Raw genomic sequence first — 13,692 nt, 5'->3', positions numbered from 1 at the left:
GCGTGTGGGGCAAGTCGGCAAGTCCTGCGTGGCTATAGGGTACAGGCCAGCCCCAGATCTCAGGAGGGAGCAGCGCCCTCCCAGGAGGTAAACACAGTTAAGATGCAGGTCTGAGTATAGAGTGGAGATCAGAAGTAGCAGATGGGCGCAGAGCTTGGGGGCACCAGAAGTTCTCTGGGGTGGAGGCCATGAGTCCAGTGTATTCAGGAAATACTTCCTGGATATTCCTACAGCACAGCACAGTGCCAAGAGCACTATCTCTGCCACTTCCTGTCTGAGTCTTATTTCCCTTCATTGTAACATGGAGACCATAACCGCCACTGAGCCCTGGATTATAATGATGGGAACGGTGTCTCTAAGACATCTGCACGGGTGCCCAGTACTTAGTCAGAATCTTCTTTTTTTTTAAATAATTAATTAATTTTTTAAAATTTTTGGCTGTGTTGGGTCTTCATTCCTGTGCGAGGGCTTCCTCTAGTTGCGGCGAGCGGGGGCCACTCTTCATTGCGGTGCGCGGGCCTCTCACCACCGCGGCCTCTCCCGTTGCGGAGCACAGGCTCCAGACGCGCAGGCTCAATACTTGTGGCTCATGGGCCCAGTTGCTCCGCGGCATGTGGGATCTTCCCAGACCAGGGCTCAAACCTGTGTCCCCTGCATTAGCAGGCAGATTCTCAACCACTGCGGCACTAGGGAAGCCCTCAGCATCTTCTAATTAGGAGTTAGCATTATTAAGGAACATTGCTGGGACTGAAGGGTCAAGAAATGTAAATCCAAGCAACTCTGTTCTCCAGGGGCTCCCAGGAGACCGGGAAAGACAGAAACGCACACACATGAGTAACTTTTAATCCAAGGCAGGCTGTGATAAGTGCTATAACCAGAAGCCCAAACAATGCGGAAGAAGAAGAGGGGAGGGAACCATTCCAAGGTGGAGGCCAGAGGAGCTTTGTGTTATGGGGTGGGATGGTGAGGGCCAGGATTAACCTAGAAGGAAGGAGGGCTGGGGGGAAGCTAGTGGGAAATAAGGGAGGAGCCCAGAGGCCCCACCCCATGGCACCCATCTGGAGTCTGAGAACCGCACCCCCCCCAGCCTTCTGGCAACACATCTGAAGGACAGAACCGAGCTGGAGATGAGGTCCTAGCCCCCTGTGACCACACTCACCATCAACTTCCTGCCCTGCTTTTCTGCCTTGGCCTGGGTCTCTGTGGCGCCTGGGCATCTTTGTATCACCAGGCTTTTCCCAGTGCTTTTCTCTCTGTTTCTCTGCCCTGGGCCTGTGTCTTTTTCTTTCCTGGCCTCTTTCTAACTAAGATCTCCTCTTCCCTTCCTGCTTCTCCTCCAGTCTCCTTTCTCTCTTTCACTCTCCCTCTGCCTGGTCTGTCTTTGTCTCCGCTTCCCAGTGTCATTGGCGCCTCTGCCAGCCTCCCCATCAGTCTGTAAGTGTGTGAGTTTCCGTGTGGCTGTGTACAGCACACTTCTCTGTCTGCCTTCACAATGGCTGCTTGAGAGCTCACCAACATCTGTGATGGTGTCTGAAGACAGGGAGGCAGCGGGATGAAAGCAGGCGGGAATTCACTTAAAAACACACACGCGGATTTGCACTCGCCCCAGACTGGAGCTGCCAGGCAGGCAAGGCTGCTGATTCAGTGCTGCCGCTGCTGCTTCGGAGGCTGGTCTTTTGTCACCATTCTGTTTGTGTTCAGGCTCTTCCTGAGTCCCGTCCCACATCCAGCCAGTCCTCTGCATTTTGGTTTGCCCTGGTTTTATTTCCTGGAAGTGGGGTGTGGGCACAGGGATGGGGCTGACATTTCACCACCACCACACCTACTCCCCAGTTCCAATGCAGACTCTGCTCCGTGTCACAGGTGTCACAGATGTCACAGACGTCATGGCCGGTGGAAGACCCAGGCCACCGGGACCTCTGAGGCATGTGTGTGTTCTCTGATTTGTGTGTATTCTTGTGAGAGCACTGATGCTGGTTTTTGGTGCCTTCTTGACATGTACCCAGTACCTCCTTTTCGTTTGTAACACCACCTCTGCCCTTCCTGTTGTGCCTGTGTGACGCCTGCACTCATGGCTCACTTTCTAGGCTTTTTTTCTCAGCAATCCCCATATCCCCTCTTCACCCATCCCCATCATTGCACCAGAAACTTCCAGAGTTCTGTTTCCCCTACCTGTCTCAGCTCTGCTCCACACTCCCTCCTTCAGGGAGCCTCCCAGGACTGCCCCCAGCACCGTTCCTCCTCCCGCAGCAGGGAGAGCCCTGTCCCGCCCCTCCACTCTCCTGCCCTGTCTGCCTTTACCGCAGTCTGTGAGACTGACCTGGGGAACAGGGTGTTTTGCCTCCTTCCCTCGATGGGGTTGCACAGGCAGGACTGTTCACTCAGGCATTTGCTCACTCTCACTCCATCAATCAACAGACTTATTCGCAACACCTGCTGTGTGCCTGGCAGCCAGGCCCTGTGCTGGGTGATGGGACTGGTGCTCTGAGTGACACAGTCCAGACGCAAGGAGTTTCCCCTGGGCTGGGCAGTGGTGGGCAATGCAGCGTGGACCTACTATAGCAGAGGTGGGAAGTGAGTACAGAGAGCTCTGAGGGCATGCAGGCAAGCAAGGAGGACTTCACAGAGGAGGTGACTATTTGAATCCCAAGGGAAAGGGAGGGAGCAGTGTTCTGTCCAGGAAAGGCCTGTGTAAGGACCTGGAGACAAGGAGAAAAGCCTGGAGTGTGCAAAATAGGGAGAGTGGGACTTGGCCATGGCATGGCAGGCTTGGGGCTTTCTCTTAATCTTGCTCCAGGTCAGGACAACCCGTGGGCATCTGGCTTCTCTCTCAGATACTGTCTTGGCTGCAGGGGCTGTTTTGGGGCCAACCAACATTGCTTGCCACTTTTGCAGGCTCAGGATCTACACAGCCTTTCCATCAAGTTAAATTCCTGAGACCCCTCGTTTCCCCTCCTCTCTAGACTCTCTTCTGCGTTATTGCTTCCATTCCCCCGTCTCCAAATTGCTTCAACCAGGCCTATGCCAAGAGGGAACTATTTCAAAATCCGCAGGACGACAGATACCTTCTTTGTCATGTCACTGCTCATGTCTCCACCGGTCCCTCTGATTATCTAACTGCCCAGGAGAAATAGGGTCATAGCTAACATTCAGCGGGCACAGTCAAGGGAATATACCAGGCCTGTCATCCACCTCATCCCATTTAACTCTTCAGCAGTCCGGGTAAACGTCATCATCCCCCAGTTTACCAGTAAGGAGAATGAGGCTTAGAGAGTAACTCGGCCACCGTCACACTGGTAGGAAGTGGCAGAGGCACTATGCAAACCTAAGTCTGTTTCCTAAACCTCTGCTCTTAAAAGGGACTTTGCAATACTTAGTCTAGACTTGTCACAGGTACAGGTGAGCACACGGAGGAGGCTGGGATGGGGCAGAGACAGCCCAAGGTCACACCACTCCTCCCTCCGGCAAGATGCCCATCGCTGACTCTGACTGCATCCTGCTGCGGGGTGAGCTGCCTTCTCGCTCCCAGTGGATGGAACCAGCTTCTCACTGTCCTCGGGAGACTTCAACAGGACACCAGGGTGTCCAGGCCCCATGCAGGAAAGCTGTGAATATAAATTCCATCTCTGAGCCAGGGCTCACAGGCCACTCTACTCGCAAGCCCTTGACTTGGGCTCCGGGGGCTGTGGGAAGGAGAAACGTGAGTGTGGAGAGTTTGCAGCCTGTAGCTGCACTAGAGAAATGCGCAATGATATGAATAAATTTGAATAATAATGAGGGCAATGCCTGAATTAATAATGCCGGCTTACTCACCTGACCCACCCTCCCCCAGGATCTCAGCTCCTGCCACCCTAATCCCAGGAAATACGGGTGAGCCTTTTCCTTTCCTTTAGAAGACATGGATGGGCTGTCAGGTCAGCAGAGTTGGGGAGCTGCTGTTTCTAACTTCTTGACCCCCTGCAAGCCCAAAGAGCTGGATTTGCACACTTAACCAAAAGAGGCTGCCTCTTTGTATTAAATCATATGCTGGCCATCAATCCACTCCTATCTCCGCTCCATCTCCCGGTCCTCTTTATGTGCAACTACCAATCCGGATGTCGAATGTCCAGGGAGGTTCAGAGAGAAAAGACAGCATGGCCCTTGGCCTTGAGGAGAGGTTCCCATTCTAGTGAAACAGGGCAAACACTGTCACCCACCAGCTGCCCTCTACCCCATGGCAAACAAAAGCATGGGCATAGACTGATAGTGTGAAACAGGAAATGCCATGGATAGAGCTGTGACAGCAGGGCTGAAAGATGGGACAAGCTGGAGGTAAAGATCAACCTAGGAGGACTTCCTGGGAGAAGGGAATGTGAGGCAGGTTTGGAAAGAAGGGGAGAGATGGAGCTGGAGGAGGAAAAAGAAGAAGGGAGGCGATGAGAAGATGAGGGTCCTGTTTTTTGGTGTCTTAGAGGGGGGTCTTGGAATGGGCGGGGGACAGTTCTGTTTGCTTACACACGGGAGTGATGGAGGATCAGAGAGATTTTGGAAAGCTGGGTTTGGGAAGAGTTGGATCTGGGGATTGTGGTCTCTGCAAAGACTTGGGAGCTGGGGAGGGAAAGAAGGGGGAGGAGTCCCCAGAGTTCCGAGGAAAACTGATTTGGGTTACGGTGTGTGACAGATTGGGGACGTGCATGGGAAGCCCCAGACCTCTCCCTGTGCTGTCCCGCGGCCCCTCCATTTCCTGGGGCCCAGTGTGGGAAGCTGATGGTCACAGCACGATGCCAGGACTGCCCCACCACCGGGCTAACCAGCGCTGGCTGGAGTGGGTAGGTGGGAGCAGTGGGGGGAGAAGAAACCCGCAATCCAATTCCCTGCTCCATTTAGGCTCCACAATTAAAGGCAATTACTCTGCAGTTCTCTAATCAAATGCTCCCGGCCGAGCTGCCAGCCGGGCAGCCATGTGTAGCTCCCGCAGCCAGAGGGAGAGCGGAACAAAGTCACATGGCCTGTCAGCTCCCACGGGGCGGGAGGCTGGGCGTGTGCAGGTGTGTCCGTGTGTATGCACTCATGCCCTCGGAGCTTGGGAGCAAGGGGTGAACACACGGAATGGGGAAAGTGTGCAAGAAGTGGGTTCAGAGCTACTTCGTTTGGGATTCACCGCCATCCAGGAAGCTTATATGCGTACATGTGGACGTGCCTGTCCCGTAGAACCTTTCTTTATGTACCTGATGCGTTCAAGGGGGAATTGTACCTGGCATAGTTGTACACATGCGTGACCTCACGTTGGCTACGTACACAAGTCCAGGTAGGGGTACGGTGATATATTCACGTCTCAGGGATTGAGGGGGACCGTGGCATCACCACAGCATGTGTTATGGATGTGCCCCCCATTGACGGGGGGCTGGGGGCAGGGGAGCACTGGCAGAGGTGGTGGAGGAAGAGCCTGGGACCTGAAGTGCCGAGGCTCAGGATTTATCCCTGCTCTGTCCTTAACTCACTGGGTGTCCTTGGGAAAGCGATTGTCCTCTCTGGGCCTCAGTGTCCTCGTCTGTAAAATGAGAGGGTTGGACCAGCCTGGTCTCTAAGGCCTTTACATAACACTGCGCCACTTTCTCTGCTTGCTGAGCACTTCAGTTCCTGAAGCCCATTCCCATGGGCCACGGAGGGAGGAAGGAATCGAGGGCGAGCACGTGGCATCTTGGAGGGAAGGGGCTGAGGCTGAAGTGGGACAGGGGCTGGAGGGTCCGCCTTCCCAGCCTAGCGCTCTCTCTCTCGGGCCCGTTGCAGGGTGGGAGTGGGAGCCTGGGAGGCTCGGCCTCTTAGTGGAGCCCTCTCCTCACTCGTCTCCTTACCCAGTGCCGCTTTGGCTTTGCCAGGGACCCAGACCCGCTTCAGCCAGGAGCCAGCCGACCAGACCGTGGTGGCTGGACAGCGGGCCGTGCTCCCCTGCGTGCTGCTCAACTACTCGGGGATCGTGCAATGGACCAAGGATGGGCTGGCGCTGGGCATGGGCCAGGGCCTCAAAGGTGAGTGGGCCATGCGGCCAGCCCAGCCTCCAGACTACCCCATCTTCTCATCCCTCCCCCACCAACAGAGACTCCTGGACCCAGCATCCCTTGGTTCCTCACCACGTTTCTTCTCTGTGCTCTAGCCTCCCCTCTCCCACTCCTGTGTGAGTCAGTCTCCCGCCCTCTCCTCCCGAGCTCTGTCTCCACTGCTTTCCAAAACCCACAGCTCTGCCTTTCCTCCTGGCTGTGGACTGGCTCATGAAAGGCCAACGGGAAGCCTGAGAGATCAAGAGAAACCAAGAGACCTTTACATAAGAGAGCTTCAGACAGACAGACACCACAAGGGGAGCTGCGGCAGCCAGGTGAAGCAGGAGGTGCTGGGAGACTCCAGACCCCCCAGCTCTTGCAGGGGGAAGACACAGTAACTTCTATGTCCTGCAAGTGTTTCATGCCAGGCTGGCTTTGCTCCAGCCTCTCTCCTGCCCCATGCCCAGGCAATGTCCTCTCAGTGGTCACAAATTCATTTTAATATCAGCCTGAGCACTTTATTTATTCATTCATCAAGCCTTTATTAAGCACTATGGAGCCACTGCGGAAACAAACATAATGTGCTGGGGTGGGGAAACCCTCCTATATTCCAAAGCAAGTAAAGATACTTTTTGGAAAGGCCGCCTGGCGGAGTGGATGGGGAGTCAGGACCTGCCTCTGCCACCTCCCAGCTGGGTGACCTTAGGAAAGCCACTTCACCTCTCTGGGCCTTAGTTTACTATTGTGTAAAACAGGCATAATAGTCGTGGGTCTGCCTGCCTTATAAATGCGTTTGCGAGTTTTGAACCAAGTGAGAGAATACGCTTTGTGAAAACACATTGCTCATTGTAAAGCAGTGTAATGATGAAAGTAGGGAGGGATGGTGTATTTTTATTCTTATTGTTGTCCAGGGCTTGAGACTATTTGCTGTGGGTTCCGTGTATTAGAACAGGTAGGGGAAATTTGTCTGTATAGAGCAATCTGTATGAAGGAAGGAGATGGGGCTGGCAGATCTATTGATGATAGAAAGAGAGAGAAACAGGGAGAGAGAGAGATCAATAGATATGGAGTGAGAAGAATCGATAGCCTCTGGACAGAGGGAGATAGTGGGAGGGAGCTGATGGTGGGGACCACCAGAGAGGAGGACAGAGTGTGAGAGGGTGGGCAAGAGCCTGGAGGACGGAGGGCGAGGGAGACTGGATTGCAGAGGCCAGGGGTTCACCTGCCACAGCCGTGGCTTCTGCAGAGCACGGGACTCTTGGTTTAGGGTCTCCTTCAGGGAGCTGGCAGGACCCTGCCTCGTGCACCCCTCCCTAGGCGAGTGATGGTGAGACCTTAGCCTGCCTTGGGCTTCCCTCTGGCCCTGGTGAGCTCATGTCTGAGCTGCGATGGCCTATATTTCTTAGCGCCCACACACCCTCCCCTCTTTCTCTCCTTTTCTCCCTGCTGTCTGCCTTTTTTTTTTTTTTTTTCCTCTTTCTTTCCTATTATTATGAGAGACATTTGTCTGCAAACAGCCTCGGAGATTTCATCTGCCTCTGCTCAGCTCCCCCTTGTGCTCTCCCCCATCACTCCTCCTGCTTTGTGGCTCCCATCCTCACTGTAGGAGGTTGTGACATCACAGTGTCTGCATGGGGACCTCATCCTCGTCAAGGGCCCCTGGGGGGGGGGGTCCCAGGAGAGGGTGGAGGGAGGAGTGCTGGCCCTGGAATGGGATGCGGACCCTGACGTGGGGAGAGGATGCACCCTTGGGGGGAGGGTGGTCCAGGTCGATCCCCAGGTTGGGGCTGGGCTCACCTGGGCTCGCCCTTTCTGTTCCTGCAGCCTGGCCACGGTACCGGGTCGTGGGCTCTGCAGACGCCGGGCAGTACAACCTGGAGATCACAGATGCCGAACTCTCTGACGACGCCTCTTACGAGTGCCAGGCCACGGAGGCCGCCCTGCGCTCCCGGCGAGCGAAACTCACCGTGCTCAGTAATAACCCCCGACATCCTGCAGGGCCCCCAGCCTCCTGTCTCTTTCTCTTGGCATCCTGGCTGTCCCCCCTTCTCCAGTTTCCTCTTTTATTTCCCAGCTTCTCCCTCTCTATTCCTGGCCTCATGTCTGCCCCCACGTCTCCCTAGCTTTCCCTCCCCAAATCCTTTAAACTTCTTCCAAAGACAAGTTCAGATAGAAGAGGAAAAAATGGGCATGTGGGCACCCACTGCTGGATATGCGGACTGTGTGAGCTCTGGCGTCCTCTCTGCCCCTGCCTGTGCCCAGGCCACGCAGGGATGGGGCTCTGCCTTCTGGACACAAAGCTCTCCCCAGCAGAGTGGGGGCATGTTGGGGTGATGGGGACCAGGCCTCTCCTGGCAGATGGGCTTGTTGGAAGCTTCTCCCTTCCTCTCCCTCTCAGCTGCCTCGGAGCCCCAGAAACTACCCCCTTGGCTCCTTTTCCTTGAACTCAGCCGCTCCTCCCTTTGCTCCCTCCTTTCCCCCCTCAGCACACACCCCTTCTTCTCTGCTTCACCTCGAGCCCTCCTCAGGGAACCGGGGAGCAGGACCGGGCTTTGAGGGCTGAGAACTGGGGGGGTTGGGGGCGGGGGGGGCAGACAGTGGTCCTGGCTGAGTCTGCAGGAGCTGCTGGAGGAGGGCTTGTCTTGGAAGCCGAGCCCCCCGGCTGCTGCCCATGGGATACAGAACAGATGTCCCTCTATGGCAACACCCAGGGCCATTTGCATAATGAGGGGATTCTCTCCTGCACGCAGTACGGAATGAGGCCAGCTCTGACTCGCCCTCGCTTCCCCTGTTCCGTGCCTTCCCCTCCCTGGGGGTACCTCCAGCTCCATCAGTCTTTCTGTCTCCCTCAAGCTGGGCCTCTGCCTCTGCTCTGCTTGTCTCCAGCCTGGCTCTGTCTGCCTGTGACCCTCTTTCTTCCTCTTTGTCATCCACTCTGTCCCTTTCGTTTTTCCTGCCTCCACTTGATCTGTCCTGCTCCCTCTATTTTCTCTCCCCAGTCCTGAAATCATTGAAGTGGGGGACGCCCCCAGGAGGGATGGGAGAAAGGAGGGGGGAGCTGAGATGAGTGAGTGTGGACACAAGGAATGTTCTTACTTGGGGGAGAAAGGTGAGAACATGGCAAGTCATCTGAGTGTGGTGGGAAGAGGTCTGGACTGGGAGTCAGGAGACCCGGTCCATTTTGGCACCATGACCCTGAAGAGGTCATAAATTCTGGACAACAGTTTTCTCATCAGTAACATGGCATAATGCTGCCAGCCTTTTCTTAGCAACTGCCGCTTTGCTGCTCCCTGCGCCGGGAGTTGTAAACTCCGAAGGTCTGGGCAGATGTGAGGTGTCAGAATAAGTGAGGACTGGGGGGACCCGACAGCCAGTTTCTCTGGATGTAAAGACCCTGAAGGACTAGGACTCAGGGCTGGTGGATGACTGGCTTTTCCTCTCCGGTGAGGACAAATGGGAAGAATTAACAAGGAGCAGGATGGAGGTGAGGGAGCAAGAGTTAGCTAACCACCAGGGGTAGGCATGGGATGCCAAGACATCAACTTCCACTCCTTGTTGGAGAGTGTATGAGCCCCGACGCTCGACCAGGCATTCCAAGGGAACGTGAGATTCTTAGGAGACCTTCTGTCTTTTTCTCTCCCTAACTGCTTTGGCTTGGATCCTGGAAGGTGCTACTTCTAGACTAGAGAACTCCCATTCTAATGAGGGGCCCCTGATACTCTCTCTTCCCTCTCCTACCCCAGCACAGAGACGGAGAAATAGAGAGAGATGAGTAAAGGCCAACCAAGCCCGTAGATATTCCAGGAACTTCATAATGGCATCCATTGTTTTGGTTCAATCAGGGAAGACTTCCTGGAAGAGGAGAATATCGATGGGAACCCTAGAAGGAGGAGTACCTTGTTTACAAAAGCTTGCGAGCCAGCGAGGGAGGAGCAGACCGGCTTGTTTGCAGGGCACAGTCAGTGTTGAGGGTGTGGGCCTTCATAGCTTGTCTGAGTGATTTAGGTGGATGAGGGGAGCAGGAGGAGGCCCCAAGAGTAAAAGGGATGAAAGATGAACCCGGCTACTCCTTTCCCCTCCCTCCCCCTCCTTGTCTCTCTGGAATTCTCACACTCCCTGCCTCCTGCAGCCACGTGGAGGCACTGAGAAGGCAAGACATTTATGCATCCTCCCTGCTCACCTGCTTGTGCACAGCCTTCGTTCATGGCAGCCTGGGGCTCAGAGGCGGGGCAGGGCCGAGAGCGGGCTGTGTTCACTGCTTAGAATCAGCCTCCCTATACACGGCCAGCCTCGTCACCTCGCCTCCCCTGTAGCCATGCCCCTCAGTGGCCCACCCCAGACCAGCCCAGGTCACAGAATGGCCTTTCATTCTTCCTGCCTCGGGACTCTGAGAAGCTGTCTCCCACTCCCTCGCAGATGCGGACGCAGGCATAATATATATCTACAGACCCACGGCTCCCTCTTTACTCACAGCAATAACCGCTCGAATGCAGTGGTGATGGGCATGGCTTCGGCGGGCCTGGTCCGTATCCCAGCCCTGACGTTCAGCTCACTCTCTTGTCTCTGAGCACAATGGCTTAAGCTCCCTGAGCCTCAGTACCTTGTCTGTAAATGGGGGTTAATGGTATTTACCATGAAAGGATTAATGAAATGTACTTTGTGGTGAGGATGAAATGAAATCGTATACGTGAGGTGCTTGAGCTGACATGCGGTGGGCGTTGAGTGAATGGTGGAGATGCCGTCGATCACATTACAGTTTACAGTCGGCTTCATATCCTTGGTCTCCTTTCACCTTCACAGTAACGACTCTGGGGAACAGACGTCAATGTGCTTTTTGAATTTTACAAACAAGGAAGCTGAGGCCTCAGACACATGTACATATTGATATACAGACTTAAGTCACAAATCCTAAGAATGTGTTCATAAACTTACACAGGGACACACGCCTAACTGAGCATGGTCGTGATGGATAAGCAGACACCTCAACAGCCTTATTTTCCTTTTTGCCCCAGATACGAAGAGAAAGGTGGGCTAGTGGCAGAGGTGACAGGTGGGCGGCCTTCCCTGAACAAAGGGCGAGGGTCAACGTTACAAGGGAAGGGAGAGCCAATGGAAGGAGAAGCCTTCCCCTCCTCTGCCCATCCAGGACTGTCCTCCTGGGGTGTGGCAGCAAGGTGTGACCTTGGAGGGGCCCACGCAGACCAGGAGACCCCGAGTGGCGGCTCTTTATCCATTTCTCTCCTTCCCACCCTGTTTGCAAATCTGTGCCCATCTGGCATTGGAGCCAGGTACACCGGTGAGCAAAGAGGAAGAGCCCGGCATTCAGCGATCATTCACCAGTCAGGAGTTGGAGGCACTAATGCCTCTTGTCCGAGCAGTAAAGTGAACACACTGCACACGTCACACGTGCCCTGCACACGATAGTCCATATACAGCCCCCATCTGGCCTTCATGAGGGCCCTGGGAATGAGCACCGTGTATCTCTGTTGAAGAAACTGTGACTTGAGGGCCTCACCCAAGATCACATGACAGATGAATAAACGTGCCAGGATTTGAAACTGGGGCAGCCTGATTCTACAACCCATGCTTTTCAAACCCTCCCACTCTGCACGCGTGAGTTGAGCAGAGTACTGGGATGGGCTACAAGTGGTTCCTCTCTCCTAGAAACCCCAGCATGGAGACTGTCATTTCATAAACTACAGGACAGCCCTGCCCACAACTGGACTCATGGGCCTCCCAGGGTCTCCTCTCAAGGGTTCCCTCGGAAAGGCCCCTCTGAGTCTTTCTGGTCTTTCCCAGCAAAAAGCAAACAAAACCCTTTCACACTGCTGGCCGATGAACATGAGGTGGACCAGAAATCAAAATTATAATCCAAACCCTTCTGCCTTTATTTCATCAATCACTTAGCCACTAATTCAGCTAATATCCCCCAGGATGTGCTATCAGCCAACCTCTGCACTAGATCTTGAGGCTTTAAGAGAAAATAAGAAGCAGCCCCTGCTCCCAGGGAACTTGCAGTCTGGTTCACCTGAGCATTTAGAAGCCTATGGGAATAGGACAGGGAGAGGCCCCCCTATTTCTTAGTATCAGACATCTGATTGATTCAATTCCTTAAGCATTTAACCAGAGCCTGCTTTGGTCATGTTCTAGGCACTGGAGACTGTATAAATGTTAGTGAGATGGAGTTCCTGCTTTTTCAGGGATGACAGTTTGGGTTGGGGAGGGGTCGTGGATAATCATCTTAAGTAACGCAAACACAAGGTAGATAGTGCTCGGAGCTCCAAGTGACTGGCTGGGAACCACCAAGGTGGTGATGGAGGGGGATGCGGCACGGAGGGCCCTGTGCAGCGGCTGGGATGTGAACAGGATGGACGGCAGTTCAAGAGAAGCTCTGAGGGAAAGAACAGCAAAAACGCGACGAGGAGATGCGGAAGTGCAGGACTTGGCCTGAGGAACCCTGCACGGCAGGCAGAGATGCTTGCAACTCATGCCCATGGCAGCCGGTAGACATGGAAGGTGTTTGAGCAGGGAAGTGGCACAGTCTGACCTGCTGTCTAGAGAAAATAACCTGCCAGCGTGATGGATGGGTTAAGGCCAGCAGGGACTGGAGGCAGGGAGTCCATTTCGGGGGTTGCTGTGATAGACCCCCTCAACTGGCTGCCCCAGGGCAGAGGCGCACACAGGAGGGAATGGACATAAGAAGCTCCGTGGAGGTAGCCACCTTTCTGTGCCAGGCCCCCCAGGCCACAGGAGCAACAGATACAGTGACTATAAATTAGGGGGTAAGGATGGTCCTGCCCTGCCAAGGGGTGGACATGCAGAGGGAGAGATGCCTCCAGGGGCAGGGGTTTTGGTCATATGGGCGGTGTTGGCCGCATCCTGGACTGACTCTGCTCTGCTCTTCTCCACAGTCCCCCCGGAGGACACCAGGATCGATGGTGGGCCTGTGATTCTGCTGCAGGCAGGCGCCCCCCACAACCTCACGTGCCGAGCCTTCAACGCCAAGCCTGCTGCCACCATCATCTGGTTCCGGGACGGGACGCAGCAGGAGGGCGCCGTAGCCAGCACGGTGAGACCCTGCCTGTACCCCCAGATGCTCCTGGGCCACATCCCAGTGCACCTTTCCTTTCCCACATGGATCTGACCACAGACTCGGGGGGAGACAGATGTGAACAGGGCCCTCAGAGACCATCTGACCCAATCCTCCCATTAAATAGTTGGGAAAGTTGAGGTCCGGAGAAGAGAAGTGAATTCCCAGGTTCACAGGGCCAGTCAACAGTTAGCAGAGACTAAGAATAATACTGAAAATAGCTACATTGATTAAGCCCCTACTGTGTACCAGGCACCGTGCATGCCAAGATCTTTATGGACAGTCTCTCTTAAACCTCACAGGAGTTTCATAAATTAGGTGATATTTCCAACTCACAAAGAGTGAACTGATGGTCAGAGAGGTTGACTGACTTGCCAGGGTCACAAAGCTGACATGCAGCAGAGCTGGGGTTTGTGCCTGCATCAGAACGTGGTCTCTCGCTACTGAGTCCCTCGACTTTCTTCCCCCAGCCTCTAGTTGGTACATGTTCTCAGTCGGCGCAACTAAGAGCTTGGAGAGGCAGGGATTACGTGTACATGTTATAGATGAGGAACCTATGGCAGAGAAAGACATCAAGTGACTTGC

At 54.5% G+C, this 13,692-nt stretch overlaps 1 protein-coding gene across 3 annotated transcripts in view; it reads left to right on the top strand.

Annotated features, from left to right (window-relative positions):
- KIRREL1 (kirre like nephrin family adhesion molecule 1) overlaps positions 1 to 13,692 on the top strand; it is a 101,961-nt gene that overhangs the window by 73,852 nt on the left and 14,417 nt on the right. For all 3 annotated transcript variants that reach the window (XM_082421966.1, XM_082421965.1, XM_082421964.1), the window contains exons 2-4: positions 5,859 to 6,008; positions 7,842 to 7,991; positions 12,929 to 13,086. In XM_082421966.1, coding sequence (XP_082278092.1) covers positions 5,990 to 6,008; positions 7,842 to 7,991; positions 12,929 to 13,086 — 327 coding nt within the window. In that variant the 5' untranslated portion in view covers positions 5,859 to 5,989. The remainder of the gene's footprint in view (positions 1 to 5,858; positions 6,009 to 7,841; positions 7,992 to 12,928; positions 13,087 to 13,692) is intronic.

The sequence above is a fragment of the Balaenoptera physalus genome, assembly GCF_965194825.1.
Source record: "Balaenoptera physalus genome assembly, chromosome: 1".
Lineage (NCBI taxonomy): Eukaryota > Metazoa > Chordata > Mammalia > Artiodactyla > Balaenopteridae > Balaenoptera > Balaenoptera physalus.
This window is presented reverse-complemented; position numbering and strand designations above follow the sequence as displayed.